This window comes from Gambusia affinis, linkage group LG02, assembly GCF_019740435.1.
Source record: "Gambusia affinis linkage group LG02, SWU_Gaff_1.0, whole genome shotgun sequence".
NCBI classification, from domain to species: Eukaryota; Metazoa; Chordata; class Actinopteri; order Cyprinodontiformes; family Poeciliidae; genus Gambusia; species Gambusia affinis.
This window is the reverse complement of record NC_057869.1, coordinates 20,422,339-20,442,423: the sequence shown is the minus strand read 5'-3', so window position 1 is coordinate 20,442,423 and position 20,085 is coordinate 20,422,339. Positions and strand designations below refer to the sequence as shown.

The following is a 20,085-nucleotide window of genomic DNA, read 5'->3' as shown; positions in this document are numbered from 1 at the left end:
CTAAATGTTTTAAATCCTCTCACGCTGAAAATGTCAAGACTATAACAAACAATATCAATTATCTTTAGCGCTTTATCTGTAATAAAAATATCTCAAAGTAAGATGTAGCCCAAATTTAGGACATGACTATAACAAAGACCACGCACAAATCTTTTTTTTTTTTTTTTTGAAAATACAATTTTATTCTATAATATAATGTTCATACAGCTGATTTTATTTTTAAATAGGTTTAGGGGAAGTTAAAACTCAAAAGGCAGACATCTTGCAGCATTGTACACATACTGGCAGTTTAAAGTGAAAAATAAAAATAAAGGGAAAATTCAAGATACAACACATGATAAAAAAAAATACAATAGAAGGTCAAACTTGATACGCTTGCATTCATTCATAAGAGAACTATAAAATGACAGGGATGTAAAATAACACCGGAGCCCTTTTGGCGTTTCAAGTCAAAATGCTCCTCTGACATTCTCAGCTTTGAAACGTGTTTTGATTTGCTCAGCACCGATAAATTAAAAACGAGCTTCTAAAGACTGATGCTACTTTGATTCCAGGCTATTGTTCTTCTCACCTCTCGGTTTCTGTGTCAAGCAGACAAACTTATTGCCAAAGCTTTCCTCAGACTCAGGCTGAGAGGCTTTTGTGTTGGTTTTTTTTTTTTTTTTAGTGTGTGTGTTGTTGTTGTTAAAACGATCCAAAAATATTGCAGCAGAAGGTAGTGTTTGCTTTCTGTCATTTCTAAAGCATTTTACAGTAACATTATTTACACACAGTATAATACAGCGCACTCTTCTTATTCTCAGTAGCTTGTGTGGTGCGATTGATGCAGTGCTTTGTCCGTCGCTCATGAACAGCGCCCCTTCCCGTGTCCCTGTGCTTCTGTGGCCGTCAGGTTGGTATGTGGCAGGTTTTAACTGTGACTGAGTGACTCTCGGGAAAAGAAGGGGAGTCTGTGACGAAGTAAGTGACTAAAGCTCAACAATCAGGTCAGTGCTTCAAAGGATCAGAATCCACCCGGAAAATGCGCAGGCTGACAATTTGAGTTGTTACAGTACTGCACCATTGCAAAAAAAAACAAGAAAAAAAAACGGTTCACCCGATCGGAGGGGAGCTGTTGACAAGTTTGGGTTGTTGTTTTCTAGGCACATGGTTGATTCTTAAGGTTGCAGGCAGACATGAAGTGCTTTTGCATTCGAGAGGAGATCATAAAAATGGCTCCACGTTGCAGTCCATTTCTACCTGTAACGATGTGCAAGGTCATCAACAAAACACAAAGCTGTGTTTTCGATGCTGTGGCTCAAGAGGAGGTTCAGCATTTTAAGGGCAAATACGAGTCTCGGTTCACAATCAACACGTTGTTATGCACCAAACACTCAGAGACGTTTAAGCACCAGATGATGACACAGCAGGGTAGTCTAGGGTTCTTGTTTTGTTTTTGTTTGTTTTGTTTTTTTTACATTTGTTAGCACTCCCTTTAATCAAGTTTTGGAAATACCAGCAAAGACATTAAAATAAATCTGTATTTCAACAAAGGTAGGATGTGTAGAATTCCGACCAGACAGGCTCTAACCATTTAACACTGCTTTGGAAATCATCTGCTGTGTTCTTACGGGTTAATGAGCCTGTGACAGGTTGGCAGCTGACATAAAATACAAAATGTATTGTCATGTATTTGCTGGATTCTAATGGATTTTCCTGCTCAGTTGGCATCCGACATGCTGGGGTAGAAATCCCCAGCAATTTATGTAGCAGTGTCAATTAAAAAAAAAAAAAAAGTGTGTTTTATTCTTTTTTCCAATCTAAGCTATCTCCCAATGAGTCAAAGCTTTTGGAATTTTAGTGGACATTTTTCCCCCCCATCAAGTCAAAGACCTACTTATAGACCGCTTTTTGTCACAGCTGAGAGTTCACCAGGGGGCAGGAGTGAGAACGTATGTCGTTGTGCTTGTGGATGGCCTTGTCCAGGTCCAGAGACTGTCCGTTCACTGCGACTTCCAAGCAACCGCTGTAGGCCGCCGAGACCAGCGTGGACACCAGGGAGACGTCTGAGGGAGGAAATGACAACATGTGAGTCAGCAACACCAAAAGTTTCACTCCCGGTGTTGAATCTGCCACTTAGCAAACAAGAGCCCAACCCCACTACACAAACCAGTGTTAATTACTGCTTTGATGTACAATTAGAGGCTCAGAGCTACTCTTATCTTAAAACAGTGGGCTTTATTTACTCTAACAAAGCGGCTCAGAAATGGAGCAACTATGATTAGAAACAAAATGAAACAATGCACTGCTGGCTTTATTTAGTATGGTGATGTTTTGGCAGCTGATCAACACTTTGTTGTAGAAAGTACCGGAGACAAGGTTTGATGACACTAAGATCATGCAGAATATTGACTTCATCAACTTTACTAGTGAATGTGGAAAAACAACAAAGGGGGAAAAAAAAAGGGCTAGTCGTTACCTGGGAGACCTCCTATAAAGGTGCTTGAATGTGAGAAGACGTCTGTGGTGTATTCTGATTCTTCGCTTCGTCCAGGCTGACCGTCGACCAGAAGGAGAGTCTGGTTACCTGAGATGGTCACCTGGATGTTGTGGCTCTCGCCGTCGCAGAGGGGTGCAGGAGAGCTGGCGATAACCACGTCGCCTACAGAAACCAGGATGAACTGAAAAACAAACACAAGATCAGTTTTTACAGGGAAAGAGGATGAATGCGTGAGGAAGCTGAGTTATGAATCACTCACATCTCTCCACTCTTGTGTGGTGGGATTGTAGTCAGACAGAGCGATAGAGAGAGGCACTTTATCCTGGTGAACCAGCGCAAACAGCACTCCGATACCAGAAAGTGGGCGCAGGGTCATCTGGATGCTCAGGTTCTTGGACTCTAGAGGACAGGAAGGTTGAGAATACACTGAAAGGGTCAGTGAAAGTCTACTTACAGTCATCAAAACAAGACTAACAGTGAATGTGATGAGTCAGGAATTACAAATTACACTCCATTGCTTCTGCACAACTGTACGCACTTGGGATGAACCTGATGTTATTAAAGTCTAGTAAAGTTTTAAAAAGATATAGTTTCAAACTGCTAGATTTTTTTGGAATGCTGATTTGTTTAAAGTCCAATTATTCTGAGTTTTCTCTAACTGTCTGGAGGATAGAGTGATCACCATAGCTGATGTTGAAGAGAGCGAAGCCTGATCCAGGATAATACGCTCCAGGAACCTCAGAGCTGAAACACTGCATGTTGTCATTGGACCGAATGGTTTCTTGGATTGACGTGTCTTCACCCGTCAGCCACCGCCACTCCATCATGCAGCCGTCCAGCCGGGGATTTATCTACGCATCAAAGTCAGGACGGTTGGAAACCATCTGAACAGGATCGGACCTCGGTGTGTGATCAGGAAAGCTAACAAGCACATACAAATAAACACCTGATTGACGAGGCCATCATCCCTGAAAGGAACCCCTCCGACAGTGAGGTTCAGCTCGTGCATGCCTTTCTTCAGTGTGAACAGGTCGCCGTTCACAGCGATCTTCATCACAGCCTCCCTGTCGATCTTTATCACTAGACTGCGGCCCTGCTCCTCCACTGAGATCTGTGACAACACATCCGACATGTTTTCAGTAAGTTCAAATTCTTTATGTCACATGTCGCTGCTTTTCAAGCCTCTGAGCAGAAACCTTTCTCCACTGGCCGTCGTTGACGAGGGGCCCGCTGCTGGTGACTCTGCTGACGGCGCCGTACTTGAGCTGCAGCTCCAGTTTCCCCTGATGCATTGCGAGGACAATCCAGGAGCTGTTGAGGTGGCCTCCTGCGAAGAAGATCACCCCCTCACCATCGAAGGTGCGGAAGTCAAACTCTGCAGAGAAACTGATGTAGGCAGAAAAGAAAAAAGAAAAAAAGAACGGAAAGAAATGAAACATGGTAGAAGCTAAAACGCAGGAAACAATTTGTCCCAAAAAAAAAATAGGTGGCACTGTCAAAATGCAAAGAGTAGATTTTTTTTCTATACACAATAAAATAAAAAAATTATTAATAAATTAGTTTCAAACCTGGTCATAATCAAACCCAAATCAGGTGTTTTTGTTCTTTGGCTAACAATTAGCTAAAGAACTAATTACATCGCAGTGATTACCCCGCAACGTAATACCACACAGGAAGTGGTACCTTCAGGATGCCACATTCTGAAAAGATATCCTTCATATCTCAAGAGTTCAAACTGTAACATTTGAGATTTAAAAAAAATTACTTCCATGGCTCAAACTAAAGACAGCCAGACACACCAACATTGGGCTGGTACAAGCACTTAATTAAGTAGGGTATAAATATAGGGACAGTCTCACACACTGCAGGTGATAAGCATGAGGAACATTTTCTTACCCAGTGTGGACCCTGCGGCGGAAACGCAGCCGCACCACGGGCACGGCGCTGAACATGCGACCCAAATAAAGAGAACGAGGATTTCTCCTCAGTGAAGGCGACATACAAGGCGTTATGGGCTGGAGAACAAACCAAAATAAGGATATTTTCAGGCACAATGAGGTAGTTTATGAAATAATAAAAGTACACAACCATCAAGACTGTCTGAAGGCTGGAGTTGCATATTGATGCTTCAATACCTTTTAGAAATGCACCAGTTCTACCAAACAAAACATCAAAGTGCAACTGAAAACCTGCAGAGATTATTACAGGTATTTTGGTTTTTTATTATGAGTAAAAGGCTTTAATTATTCTTATGGGTTCTCAGATGCACCTGTAAGGCATTTAACTTAAATGTAATGATGAAGTAAGTAGATTTTAATTCTTGGTTTCCAACAAAAACAGAACCTGATACGACTACCTTACAGCTCCTCAGATCACGACCCAGCTTCCTGCCCTGACGACCATCACAGAAGCAACGGAAACTCCCGGGAATGTTCAAACACTCCTCCTCGCAAACGCCAGACTGGCACTCATCCACATCTGCAAGTGATAACAGAGGCTGAACGGATTAAAGAGTAGAATGCTTGCGGTGCCAAGATTACAGGGAAGCAGAGAGTTCATGGTCTTATCAAAGGCACATCATCATTTTCAGGGAAAACATAACTTTCAAGAACTAAAAACACATACACACACAAAAAAAACTTGACAAAACTGAAAGAAAGAGGGTTTTCTATCATTTCGACACAGAAGGAATGCACACAACACTTGAGTGAAGTGGTCACTGACGTTGGCCAGGCAATACTTTGGAGCTTCACGTAGAACCTTACATGGCCATGAAAAGATTGGCTTAAATAAACTCCAATCCTCTGAGGGGGGACACCGAGGCTATGAAAAGTCTGGTTCCCACCGAGTCATTGTTGGCTTTCATTCTATATTTCCATCATTTGATTCTGTTGTTGCTTCAACTTACAACAAAAGTCAAGATAAAATGTGTTTTTATAGCATCTTATTGCATATCTTGGAAAACGCACAGCAGATCGAATAAACACATTAAACATGTAATTAGCTGAATGGCTATCTTTTATGTTTTTAAAATTTCTTGATCTATGAATCCATATTTGGAGTTCTTCAGAGAACCAAAACAATCTGTGGGTCTTGCAAAAAGAACTTTGGCTAATTTGCTTCAAATTTATTTCGGTAGTATAACCTGAAATATTAAAAACACTGTTTGGACAAGAGTGAACTGTTACCTAATTGCGCAGCATTTCTTCAAAAATATTTTTTGCTTTCCTTTCATGACCTACAGCGGAGCCACATCAGGCGCCTGCTGAGGACAACATCGTTCGCGTGCCAGATCAAATAAAACTGCCCCAGTTTCTCTTATTGTGAATGGCTGCGCAGACTCACCAACACAGCTTTTGCTTTTGTTGTCGTAGACGTAGCCGTCCTCACACAAGCAATCATAGCTGCCCTTGTTGTTCTGACAGAGAGCTGTTCCACACACACTTGCATCCTGACACTCGTCGACATCTGAAAAATCAAACAAATGTGTGTTCAGCTTGGTGGGGTTCATGTCCAAGTGAGATTTTATCAAATTGTATATTTAAATCTTTGTAATCATCAACAGCAAAACAACATGTGATCAGATGTATCCTCATCCTTAGTTACCTGAAAAACTGACATATTTTTATGTTTTATTAAGTAAATGTATATTTACAACAATTTGATTTATAGATGATATTGTAAATAAAGTGATGCAATCCTTGGAGTTTCTCCTATTACCTCCAGAGACATTTTCACTCTTCCTGATTTCAGACCGTCAGCAAAAATTGTTTTTTTTTTTTGTCAAAAATAATGTGTAGGTCAGACAAAATAAAGTTTTTTTCTGAAAAATAATAAGCCTGTTTCTCAAAGTTATGCGTTTTTAAGACCTCTAAATTGTCATGCTGCCATTCTGAGTATGTGAACGCCATTTACAGTGGTATTAGTCTCAAAGAGCTTAGTTAAAACAAGAGATTATAAAAGTTACCAATTTCATTACTTTCTAACTAAAACAATACATAAGAAGGTCGACTACTTGGCAAAATGTCAAAAATACTGAATGCAATATGCTTTTATCTTTTTTAAATTATACATTTTACAATGCATATCTAAAATATAATGTAGATATATAAAGAGAAACTCTCAGCAGACGTTTTAGAATAGTTTAGCAAAGAAAATCTTTCTCTTCGTTTTCACCCGAGAAAGTTTGTGACGAATATGAGATTCTTCCTTAAATTAGAAATAAGACTTAAATCTCAAAATGAATATAATCTATTCTAAATCAAGTGCGTAGCTTTAGAAGAATTGTGTCTTTTAAAGAAGCATGAAAACCTTAGTTTTGTAAAATTAGACTTTTTAATTTTCCCTATAATCCTTGGTAAAGTCAAAAAAATTTTTTTGTTCTTCAGACAAATAATAACCATGAAAATAAAATCTCTTCTTCTTCTTTTTTTAGTGCAGTTCTTAAAAACTCGATAGAAGGGTGTAGTTCACGCTTCAGATGTAACCCATTTTATTGGTGAGCCGAGACTGATTTGACTTTGGAGAACTGGTAAATCTAGTTAACGACATTAAAGTAATTACATCAATCAATTAAAGTAGTTTGTGTTCATCACAATAACTTTAACTAAGCCTTTATAAAGTGAGCTTGTTACTCTTCAAGTTTTTATAGACGTTTCATAAGTGTTATGGAGGCCTAATTAAATTAAATTAAAATAAAGCAATTTAACATTGTAACTTAATTACAATCTTTATTGATAAGGTAGTTTGATATTTATTAGGTCTGAAGTGGATTCAAAGGAGAAAGGAACCTCAGTAACAAACGGTTATTTGCAGCTGCAGCTGTGATGGGACTCAAGTCGTTAGAATAAATGGTTGGGTAGTTTGTGGCTTACCATCACACATGTGGCGACCCACCAGCATGAAACCATCATGACAGGAGCAGCGGTAACTTCCAATAGTGTTGTTGCACTTATGTTCACAACCTCCATTACTTCTGGTGCACTCGTTGACATCTGCAGAAAAACCGAAACTACTGTCAACATAATATGAAAAAGCATCCAATCTGAACCTGTGCAGCAGGAAGTTCACTGGATTTAGAAGTGGTACCTGAATAACATGTTTACCGTAAGAATAACTTGTAAAGTCAATTCTAAGCTTCGGAACAGTGCAGGACTTCTTAATCCTAATGAATTGAATTCTTACTTTCTAAAAGTCCTTAAAAATAACTATGGTACTCTGTAACTGTGGTTGAGGATTGCAGCGGAGGTCTAAGGAGCAAACTTGTCATGCTCTGGAAAAGGTTTGGCCTGAGTCAAATTAAATCTGTTACAGTTTTCCTCTCACAGTAAGGTGGCGGGATGAGTCACAGTGGAAATGTTCCTCTCTCTCCCTCCCATTGGATATGGATTTAACTTAAGTATGTTTTCCAGTTTTTGCCTGTGCAGCAATATTCCTTGAAATGATGCTGATCTCTGTAGAAAGAAACATTCTTGTTTTGAACTCTAGTTCCTGTTAATGCCATTCAAAGGAATCTAACCATCCTCCCCCACATGAATAATAACTGCATCAGCAGTTGGGTAATCATATTCACGTTGTAAACAGCTTAAGTACAAAGACATAAGTGAAATAGAAAGAAACTAATTACTTTCACCTTACACGACTTTAAACCCAAATAACAAACATTTTTGAGCCAGATCGTTCCATCTGTGGATATGATAGGCATTAGCTGTCAGAACCAAGGTCAGAGTGGTGAGATGTCTGCACCGGCTCTGGGTGACACTGCATAAATTCAACCTCTGCTGAGATCCAGCTCACAAAGTCGAGTCATGTGATGATGACCATACCTTTCTCACAACTGGCTCCTGTCCAGCCTGTGAAGCAGTGACAGTGGAAATCGCCCTTTTTGTCCTCGCAGCGCACCGTACCTCTGGCATTACAAGGAGAAGGAGAGCACTGGTCTGGAATGTCTTGAGAATTTGAAAAACAGGAGGTAATAGGTGTTATTAGTTACCTGTTAAAGGTGGTACAGGAGAAAGTGTGTGACATTCACACACTGCATGCAACTGTGAAGCAGAGAACATGGAGGAAGGACAAATCTCATATTCTGCAAATCAGGAATTCAATATAAATAGCCTAACGCAGGGTAACCTATCCTCCTGGATATGCCCTATTCGGGTTTTCCCACAATACGAGAGCTGTAGCTCTGAATAGAAAAGATCAAACTGATACCAACTGCATTTTAATGTGTTTACTTTTCCAATGAATACTTCTTCCTAAGTCCTCTATGTCGTCTTAGGCTTGCGTAAGAGAGTGCAAATCTTGTTTCTTCTGCTACAGTTATCATAGCAGTGGAGTCTGAATGCTTGACAAGTCTGGGCATGTCAGCTCCAGCTCAGTAAGTGACAGAAAAGGACACAGTCTGAAGAAGAAAAACAGAAACAAGTTCATGAAACACAAAGAATCAACTTTACAAGCACGCCTATTTTGCGCCGTCGTTTTTATCACCTTCACATTTAGCAGTTTAAACCAGCAGCATTCATTACAAGCAATAGATTTGTATGGATTCATGTTCTGAATGCCGGGTCTCTAAAAAGTTCACAAATATGATTCAAAAGACAGTCTGGTTACATTCCTAAAAGAACTAGAGATGCTTTTCAAATCATTAAAGAGGCAATGACCTGAGGTCAGTTTCTCAGAAAAAAAAACACAGAGTCAGACCATGAAGATTGTTGTCAGCAAGTTCTCTAAAGGAAAGCTGTGCTATCCCATTCTAGTCAATAAAATGTTTATTTTATGTAAAAAAAAAACAAAAAAACGGTTTAAGTGCTTAAATGAAAAAACTGCATAATGTGCTACTTTTTTTCCAATTAATTGATTAATGGTCAGAATAAATCAGTAATTAAAATAATCATTAGTTGCAACCCTACATCTGGAAGAGAACGAAATGAAACCAAAAAGGATCAAACATCTGTGGATGATTTGTTCAAATATAATTAATTATGTCAGTCACCCATTAATTTCACATGGATTAAATGTTGTCATACTTTCTAAAAACGGCCATTATTAGTTTGACGTTTGTGAAAATGTAACTTTTAGTTAATTGTGAGGACTGAACTCATCAAAGCCCTTCAAAGAGTCACCATTCGAAAAAAAAAGAAAAAAAGTGATGCAGGAGACATTGCGTGCAGACAGTCGTTGCTCAAAGCAGTGCCGTATCTTTAAGTGCCTCAGTGATGCAGCTGAATCACGGCACCCACCCGGAGACTCCACAGCCAATAGCGTAAAAGCCGGGTGGCTCCACGTCTCCTCTACCCTGATGCAGCAGAAAAATCCTGTCCTCATTTTACGTCAGACATTTTTTTTTTTTTTTTATTCACGTCACTCCTTCACTGGATCGGCTCACGAAGAAGCAACTGCAGAGAGTGTGTGTGTGTGACGAATGAAGGGGTGTGTCCTCCATCAACCAATGTGCAGCATAACTGTGGCAAAGTGCTGCATAGTTACTCATGAACACCTGAGCATCATTCCAGAAAAAAACCTAACCTAAACTAGATTTGACAAAGAAATCAGGTACAGATAACCTCTACGCCAGCAGGAAAAAAGATGACTCTGAGTGATGCAGAGCAATGTCACTGCAGTGCAGCACGATGAGATGCTCTCCTCTGAGTGGAGCATTGCATACAAGTGAAAATTTAAAGAGAAAGAACGTTTGAGGAAACAATAAGGAATGATCAGTTATAAGTAACCACATTTAAAAAATCAAACTTACTATGCACACATGTGATCAGATCCTGCTTTTTCTTTTCAGAATCCCCAAATTTCTCCACACAGGCTGAACAACGACAAAGAGCAGACAGCACAATGAAGAAATTGCAAATCAAACCAATGGAGAGAGTGAGGATTTAGTGTTTTAGGCAAAAAAGAACTTACCTATGTACTTAGGGTAGAAGTAGTCCTGAATCAGACAGAAAAGAAAGAAGTTTTAGTTACTCAGCTTTATATGCATCAAAACTAAAATCTGAACAACTTCTGAATAAAGATTTACAATTTAAAGGGAAATCTTTGCAACACATGATAGTTTTTAAGATATGGACTCACTTCTATACTGCTGCCTTTACCCACATGTGTTCTAGCTACACAAAAAAGAAAAAACTATCTACACACTCCTTCCTCAGAGGCTTCCTAAAAAAAAAATTCTGCATTCCTAATAGCCATAATATTCCTCAAGGCTCCTGGTTGCAGTACTCAGCCACATGTAGGTCAAAATCTTCAGAAAACTAGCAAAAAGGATAGTCCTCGAGGCACAGAGACTTGCTGCAGAGAACCAATGCACCAAATTAAAGGGCCAGGCTTTTTTTTTTTAAAGAAACCACAACTTTTGGCCAAGTACAATAAATAAAAGGCAGATTATTTTATGCAGCAAATGATTTGCCAAATTCTAGGCTGTTTTTAAACTTAATACTAACATTAGTTACTTGAGTCACCCTCAAGAAACTTGATGCGAGTATGTATAATGCCACAGAAGATGTTGCTTGGTCTCTGCAGACCTAAAAAGCTGCAGCAGGAAGAAAATGCAGTCAGAAATGGGAACCTTCTGAATGAACAATGGAGCTTTGAACGAGACTGCAGCTTTATATCACTAAATACTTACGTCTTTACCAATTATATTTTATCTGACATTTCCTTTACTTATGAGTTCAAACCTCTTTATTTTGTCCCTCTATCTGTCTTCAGGTCTCTCTGATTTGCTAATCTAATCAATAATCTATGAGTCATAGATTAACACGTTTAAGCATTCTCAATTCTCTACGTCACATTCTCACAAGTGTTAGTTAAAGGCCAAGGGATTACTACCTTAATGCTGCAAAATACCAACCCCTCTCACTGTTTTCAGTCATTATTAATCTGAAAATTTAAAATATCAAGAAAAAAAAATTCTCAAAGCATCTTGTATACACAGACACCTGAAACAACCAGGACTACGTTGTCAAAGTCTAAATGCGACTGCATAGATTAAGATTAAATTTATTTATCTTCGGTGCTTGTCTACATATTCATCACATGTAGAACATAAGAAGCTTAAGGAACATAATCTCAGCACAAACCACCATGTTTTATTTTGTGGCTAAATGTCAAGAGACAAAAACAAGGTGTGCCTGTAGTTTAGTGATGCAATGTGTTAAAAAACGTTTCTCACCTCCTGTTTATTTTCTTTATTAGTCACTTTAGTAAGGGTTTGTTTGCAACTTTGACTTGCATTTGTGAGACAGTCTGACATGCATGGATGCAGAGATTATCCATGTGTTTCTCATATTTGGCAAAAACATAAGCCAAGCAGATGCCAATATCAATCATACAACTAAATGCATGTCTTTCTGTGCACAAAAGTGGTGAGGAGTGAGTTTAAAGATAGAAGTGTTATTGTAAAAACTGGAAATGATAAGCTGAAGCTTTGTTAATAAGATGACACAAAGTTGATCACAGACACAATAGGACAGACAACAACATGTCAGGGCACCAGCATAGGAACAGTGGTGACAGCTAGCAGATCACAGAACGCAATAGATCAAAAACACCCAAAGCCCAGACAATGAATCATTAGTCTGGTGTCACTTGCAGTCATCAGTTTGAAATAAATGTGATCATGATGTAAACAAGGGATCGTGCATATATGTACACATGTAAATAATGCCACTGATGGAAGTGAAAACAAAATTGTTTAGATTCTCACCGTCTCTGGGTCGTTCTCAAAAACCTCTCTAGCCTCCTCCTTGGTGCACCTTTCCTCCACACACTCCCTCTCCAAGTGCCCTTGCTTCGTCTCCTCAAAAACTTGATTTGCTCGCCTGTGTCTTCTCAAAAACTGGTTTGCCTCTTGGGGGGAGATTAAAACTAAAAGGAAAGCAAAATGTGCCCTTTAACGAAGACATGTCTACGAGAAAAATGTTGCGACATACCCCAGGTTAACCGTCAAAACCATTAATGAGGATTGTGACGCGTATAAAAAAGAAGAAGCATTGCTTCATATTAAATTGAAATTAGCGAGCTAGCTAGCCTGTCGTACCATGTAACTGTTTACTTACCGCTGTGGGACCAGCGGACTACCAGCAGGATTAGCAGGGCAACCGACGACGAGACGGACTTTGTCGGGGTCAGCCACATTGTTTAGCCGCTAAGGTGGCGCTAAGCTTGAGAAACTTTCTCCTGTCCCGTGTTGGTGGTCTCCGAGTCCCGTCTCTGTCCGAGCTAACGTCGATGTGAAACACTGCAGGTATTCAGGTAACCTCCACCGTCTCCCCGTCCGTTAGCAGCTTCCAACGTCTCTGTCGCCTCGAGGACTAAACGTTGCTCTTTCAAACAGCACGCGTACTGAATAAAAACAGTCGAGCCTGTCTCGTGTCTGCGGTTCAGCTCGTCCCCATTGCGGTTTGGGTGTACTTTCCTCTCCCTGCTTCGTCCTCTGTGTACCGGTGTGGGTCTGCAGATGAAGAATGCACGCCTCAGCCCTTGTTGCAGGTTACGGTGCTGCTTCTGGAGGGGGAGTTGCTCTGAGGAGTTTGTAATGATGCAGTTCTCCACGCAACTCCATCCCTCCCTCTCCTTCTCAGCGAGTGTATACGGCCACCCCATTATACACGGGAAAAAACTGATTTCACCTTACTTCAACTATTGGCTTAGGTGGAATGCAATGCAGACAAGTAATGCGGTGTTTCTGTTCAAGTTTGTGGAATGTGGCTCTCCATAATGTTAACACTGAATATAAGTTTTGTTTTTGTTGTTTTTTTTTTTTTTTTGGGGGGAGGGTTAAATTTTAATCTGATCAAGGTGACCGATTCTGGGCTAGGGATAATGGGGGCTCATTGTGGGTTATTATTACTGTATGTGGTTAAGCACTGAATTATTCATCCCCCTTTAAGATTTGTGTCTGTAAATGTTAGCATGTAGCTTCTGACTGAAATAATGTTAATGTTTGGAATAAGTAAGACAGAATCCTACCTTCAGTCTGCCAGATAATCTGTGGAGGGAGCCAAAGATTAGGGTAATGGCCAGGAGGCCTACCAACCTCAAAGACTTGGAGTCCACACCACAGATAAATTGTCAAAACAAGTTAAAAGCAGATCAGCAGTGGTAAGAAGAGATTGTTTTCTGTAATGCCAATACAGATATTAACATTGCTATTAAGAAAATGTGATGAACTGGAAATCTGTCTAAATATGTCACTTTATATTTAATTACCGCTGGATATCACCACCAACAATGCTGCAAGGTCAAGTGGGTAAAGGTAATAATTGGACATATGAATAGACTATTGAAAAAGTTTATAGTTTAAAAATTCATACTCTGTTTACATTTTACTATTGTTTTTTAAGAAATGTCAATCTAATTTTCTATCAGGGGAAAAAAAAAAATTGGTTGAATGAAAACTAATTTAGTTAATCTGCCAGGAGTTTGAATCATTTTTGACTGAACTGTTTTGTGAGACATTGATTATTTTTAACTTTAAGCTTGCTTATCCATTCACAAGAGTATTTAGAAAAGTCACGTTCTCTGAAACGTTTTTTTCTTTTTCTTAATGTCGGTTAAAAGTTTTATTTTTACTTTCATATAAGGGCTGCCCTTTTTGGTCTAGTGACACAGTAGAAGTACTGTTGCGTAACTCAGAAAACCTCCCGCAGTTGTTTTTATTCTTGCCAATTTTTTTTCCAAGAAATCATTTTTCGTTTGTTTCATTTACTGTAAATTAGATGCAAAACAGTTTCATTTTCATATTCTAGATACTGTGCACAATTATCAGCCCTTTTTTGAGTTACATTTTTTGACTTTTCATTTCTGCTCCTGTGATTTTTGTCTTTTTGGTATTGAAACACAGTTGAAAGTTTCAGTACCCATTTACCATGTGAACACAGTTCTAGTTGAGGATTAAGAATAAGATTTGTGCTCTTATTCAGACTGCACCTAACTTTTAAGCTTTAGCTTGAAAAGGTTTCAACATTTTAGTGAAATAGAGATAAAACAGCCATAAAACAGTTTTTCAGCTTAACATTTTTTTTTTCAAATGTGTACTGAAAGCAGAGAATGGATCTATAAAGGGGAATAATTCACTTTGTTTTGAGGTATTTTTTATATCAAATTGATAAACAGAATTTGTGTTATTTTGGCACACAAAGTTGGAAAAAAACTGCCCTATGCAATGCAAGCTAATCTGCAACATAGGTACCATAAATTAGCATTAGCAGAAATTCCTGAGAACCTTCAGAATAGATTTCAAAACTTAGGCAATTTAAAAAAGGGAGCTTTTTTTTTTTTAATAGCCTCACAAGTGGCAATTAAAAAAAGGTCCCTATTAAAAAAAGTGTTCCCTTTTTTACACCAGAAAGAACTACACGGTTCATCTTTTATATACACTGGGAATTGTCCACTCATAATAATATCATTAAAAAAAGTGTTCCCTTTTTTTAATAGGGAACACTAATATTTTCTTTTTTTGTTGTTTTTTTATGGACTCATGACAACTCTCCCTGAAACCTTTATGGACCTTTCAACAGACAAACAATGGTGACCTGACGGATCATATGTACTGCAGTGAAACATCCAACCTGACATGGATTCACATGTGTGAATGCTTCATTTAAGAGTGCTTTAAACCTCTAAAGATGAATACACAAGAATATTTTTATTTTAACTTGTAAGACATGCCTAAATTTTTAATAGGGAACACTATTAAAAAAAGTGTTCCCTTTTTTTAATAGGGAGCACACCTTTGCTAATTAAGGTCACTTCCTAGCAAATTCCTACTGTTTGCATCTGTGCTGCTGTCAGATTTCATGCACATGACAGCCTAATTTTTATCAGTCAATGCCTTACCTTGTTCTGTTTAATTGATCCCTCCTTCCTGAGTCTAATGAATTTGAATTTAAACTCAGTGTTATTTGAGGCAAGAGGACAGAATTAATAAAATGTAAGAACCATTGCTTTAATTCAGTTTTATTAAAATAAACATTGAAAAAAATACATCATAAAGAACTACACGGTTCGTCTTTTATATACACTGGGAATTGTCCACTCATAATAATATTATCAACCAAGCTGGAGACCAAAAGTTTCGATGTGTGGCCCAGATCCGTTTTGCAGATTCAAAGACACATGAGTCAGAGGCCTCCAGGTTCTGCCTCTTTTTCTGAGACAAACACAAATAGGAACCGTGACTGCAGCAAGGACAGGGTACTATCAGAGCCTGGTCAACATTGACCATTTGTTTATTTTACACAAATTACACAAAGTCAACCGTATGTTGCTCAATACAAACTGCTACTGCAGAATGCAACTCTCTCTGTCAAAATAGCTTGAAAAATTTTACATTTATTGCAACAAACTGCTACAACCATAATGTCCAGCTTTTGCTGAAGCTAAGACCAACCAAAAAACCTGGAAAAAAAGGGTGGACAAAGTTACACAGCACTTAAAACCCCATTATCTACCTGACATATCCCCAGAGGTGTCCCATGTGGGGTGTTGGCTAATTTGAGGAGGTTTTTTTTTAATGGATTGCTAATTAAGGTCACTTCCTATGCAGGGCGATGTACATCAGGGTGTCCTGGGTCACTGACAGGAGGACAGGAATGAGACTTTATGCTGTTGTGTTTACTCAGTGCTTCGTCAAAGTCCAGCTGTCTGCCATTTATGCTGATGTCCATACAGCCGTGGTAAAAGGCTGACACAGGGGTGGCAGGCAAAGGGACGTCAGCTTAAAGAAAGAGAGTTGAAAAGAATTACTCATGAATGGGCGTAAACATCAGTGAAGTCTTTAAAACTTTGTTGTAAAATCATTTAAATTGTCTTTATGAATAAACAAAAAGTCCACAATTGACTTATAACTTTCCCTCCCCGTCCAATGTTTTAGTCGTTGGACAGGGAGGGAAAGTTATAAGTCAATTCCCTGTTTTGGAATAACCAAAATTGTTTTTGTGTAGCATTTTCAAAAGTCTTTATCAACAGTTTACTGAAACCTTTCATCTGCATAACTTGGATCAAACAACCTTTGCTTTTCCTCTACAAACTTCTCGTCTTGCTTTTTGAGTGGTGGCTTCTTCCTCAAAGAGTGACCTTTCAGCACATTTCAGTTCCTGACCTGCTTCACTGTGGATAATGACATTCTCTTACTGGGTTCAGTAACCCTCATGACACCTTTTGGTTTTGTTCTGGGACACATTTGCACATTTTGCACCAAAACAATTTCATCTCTAGGACACAGAACACATCTTCCTCCAGAACAGTGTGAAGGCTAGACATTCTCATGGTGTATATGCCTTCGTATGAATATGTCACTTTTAGGTATTTGGAAGTTGTGCACAAGAATTCAAACACATGTTAAGGTCCATAGTCATCTTTCTGATATTTCTGCTGGTTTATTTTCTTTCCTCTATCTCACCATTCTGGCATTAAGCAGATAGGAATAAGTTTGGTAACTAACCAACCGAAAACGGCAAGCATTTGGTTTCAATTAATGTCAGAAAAACAAGTTACATGCATAAAACATGTCATATTTGTTTTGTTTTTGTTGTTGTAAAATGTCATTTAATCAGGATAAAGTCCACAAGCTTCCCTCCTTTAATGCCCCTTTCTGTGACATCACATGAGGCAAATGACAACTTATCTTTTCAATACATCCACAAGAATACATTTTGTTCTTTCTTCTTGAATTTAATCAAATTCTCATAGTGTGTGTATGTAATGTTTGATAAATAGCTCAAATTTTATGCCTCTTGTGACACAAAGAGCAGAATTGGCAGTTTTTGTTTTTTTGCTTCAATGTACTTCAGAAAAATGTAGTAGCTAGTAAAATCTTGCAGTCGGAATCCATGCTTCATTACCCAGCCATGTTTTTACTACCAATGAACATTCGCTAGTGAAAAATGCATCACTTGATAGAAGCTCAAACAACTAATTGTGTTGATTAAAGCAAGAAAATATTGTATACTGTACTAAGTCTTGCCACCCTAAAGTATCCGTTTCCTCCTGGCAGTGCTATAGCCCCACCCTGAGGCTGAAATGTGTAAGCTTTAACAGATCCACCACATTCCTAACTTACCCTCCTTAAGATTCAGGTCTGGGCTTCTATTAGACTTAAAAATGACATTTTAACTTTTGCTCTTTAACTTACATGGTATCCCGCCAATGTATGTGCTTATGGGGTTCTGCATGGTGGTGTTGAGCTGCTCCAGGGCCTTCTGCAGGGTTTCAGACTTTATGTAGCCAACAGTGGAGGAGTTTGCAGAGATCTGGATTTCTGTCGGAGTCACGTTCAGCTGCACCATCAACCGATCAGGGTAACACAACATAAGCGAGTCCAGCGTGGCCACAGAGACGCCGTCTAGGAACACTTGCAGGTTCTGGAGCGCAAATGCACATAAAGTTAAAAAAGTTTGATCTAATGTGAATATGGGTTTATTTCCAAAATCAGTATCGATTAACTCACTGCATCTTCTTCCTCCTTTGTTACCACGGCAACCGACAGGGGGACTGTGTTGTTGTAGACAAGAGCAAAGAGGACACCTGTGCTCCTTGATGGACGGATGTTCATTGTTATATCCACCTTCCAGCTCCTAGAATCACCTATTTATGCAAAAAAATACATAATTACTGTTCAAATTAAACAGGAAGATTCACCTACCTTCAAATTTCTACTTAAATTCATAAGCTCCAATTATAATACATCTTCAATTAGTGGTAAAGAATCTGAAGTTTGTTGTTGGATATTATATACCATTTGGACCAATTATATCTCACCAATTCAAACTTTTGGCTTGTTTATCCACTCATGGTGTGTCTCCAAAACTTTGCTCCAAAATGGTCTTTTCAGTGAAATCGGTGGACTTTGTCAACGTGAAGCTAATTTTTAGAACTATGGAACCAAGTACTAATCCATTTGGAAAGCGCCACTCTGCAGAGTTCAAGTATTAACCTTGACCCAAAGTTCACCTCTGACTTCCAGTGGAGTCTGTGCAAGGTTTACATTGAAGCCGGAGGGTTTTCTTTTTCCAAGCAGGATTTTTGTTCACATATATTGTTTCTTTTTATACCGTATTATTGGTTTCTTAAAACTAAGAGAGCGTATTCAACTCTACTGTCAGTCCTGCTGCAGCGCCCTATGACTATTCAAGCACACACGCAAAGCTTTCCCACAGGGATTAATAAAGCATGACTTAACTTACTCACTGTAGTCTATGTCGAAGAGTGCCAGTCCGGCCCCTGAGAAGAAGGACCCTCTTTCCACGTAGATGAAGCAGTGTTTGCTCTCCTTCTCCTGAATGACCTCTTTGACCCCGGAGGCCCCCTGGTTCATTAGGTTCCAGCCACGGATGCAGCCGTCGAGTCGGGGATTGATCTGAGAGAAGAACAGAGAACAGTTTGGATTTTATGTGTCAAACACATCCATTTAGCCCTGTCTGTGATAGTTATTTCTCTGCTGTGACTGGCCCAGCTTACAGGCTTCATGACGTTGTCTGTGCGGTTGGGCAGCCCAGCGATGTAGACTTTGGTCTCCAGTTTGCCATTGACTGAAGTGAAGAGATTCTCGGGGCTGTTGATGCTCATCACAGCCTCCTTACTGATCTTCACGCTGATGCTGCTTTCCAGCTCGTCCACCGAGATCTGTGTACCACACAGACAATATCACACTGCTGACGCCTTACACCTTTCAGAGCAGAACCTTTGTAATCAGTTCAGTTTATTGATCAAGACATCAGCAATCTCTCTGTCAGCTAGAAGGAAGGAACATGCTTTTTCTGTGTGCAGCAATTCACTTGTGTGTCGCACTACCTTACCACATGCCACTGTCCATCATTGATGGCTTTTCCTCCACTTGTAACCTTGTAGGTGTGCTGGTTTTTAAACTGGACTTCAATGCGGCCACCCCTTAGTCCCAACATGAACCACGAGTCTGGGGCCGACTCGGCATACAGAACAACTCCCTCCGGGTCAAAGGTTCGGAAGTCAAACTCGGCCGCGAATCTATCGGGACAAAGACAAAGAAAGATGAAATAACCCTCTGGACAATCATGACTGTCATTATGGACGTAGTCATGGTAACAGTATCTTCAGCATCTCTTATTATGCTACAGAGACTTCAATATAATTTATGTAAAGAAAAAAAAGAACCACACTGTTTTTATTTCAGTGTCTGAGATGGATGAAGTATTTGAGTAACAGTGGCTATTGCACCACTATTGATTGCTTAGAACTTCTCAACCAACAAATCTGGGCCCTTAAAGAAGTTTGCTAAGGCTGGGTGAGTACTCAGGGATAGCCCAATATATAAAACCCATTTGAGTTGACAAAATGTGGATCATATGGGCAAAACCAGTGGGACATCCTTTGTGGGTCTTATGTCTAAAAGGTGTTTACTGTGGTTCTTGTTATAATATAATGTCAACTCTCAAAATGAAGCAAAATATTCTGAAAATCTATCACACCTATAATTCATGTGGACCATCCCATCTGCTGTTACATTCTCAGGCAATTTTATTTTCAGAAAAAAGTCCAATATGTAAATGACTAATGTTGTCCTCCTTGTCAATGTGATATAAAAATGGTCTTAAGAAAGCTTTTACCAACAAAACCAAAAG

General features: G+C 39.2%; 2 protein-coding genes across 2 annotated transcripts; both read right to left on the bottom strand.

Moving 5' to 3' along the window:
• Nucleotides 1–151: 151 nt before the first annotated feature.
• Nucleotides 152–13,092, bottom strand: gas6 (growth arrest-specific 6). The gene is made up of 15 exons (XM_044144180.1): nucleotides 12,544–13,092; nucleotides 12,192–12,352; nucleotides 10,391–10,415; nucleotides 10,230–10,292; nucleotides 8,305–8,427; nucleotides 7,354–7,473; nucleotides 5,825–5,947; nucleotides 4,836–4,957; nucleotides 4,376–4,494; nucleotides 3,676–3,865; nucleotides 3,426–3,590; nucleotides 3,162–3,330; nucleotides 2,739–2,878; nucleotides 2,459–2,660; nucleotides 152–2,045 (listed from the first exon to the last, which is right to left on the bottom strand). Exons 1-15 carry the CDS (start codon nucleotides 12,620–12,622, stop codon nucleotides 1,894–1,896), a joined length of 1,953 nt encoding a protein of 650 aa, XP_044000115.1. The 5' UTR covers nucleotides 12,623–13,092; the 3' UTR covers nucleotides 152–1,893.
• A 2,337-nt stretch (nucleotides 13,093–15,429) lies between these two features.
• On the bottom strand, nucleotides 15,430–19,486 carry pros1 (protein S). Its single transcript, XM_044097462.1, has 6 exons — nucleotides 19,285–19,486; nucleotides 18,947–19,111; nucleotides 18,677–18,845; nucleotides 17,937–18,073; nucleotides 17,622–17,850; nucleotides 15,430–16,205 (listed from the first exon to the last, which is right to left on the bottom strand). Exons 1-6 carry the CDS (start codon nucleotides 19,387–19,389, stop codon nucleotides 16,027–16,029), a joined length of 984 nt encoding a protein of 327 aa, XP_043953397.1. The 5' UTR covers nucleotides 19,390–19,486; the 3' UTR covers nucleotides 15,430–16,026.
• Between the last annotated feature and the right edge of the window lie 599 nt (nucleotides 19,487–20,085).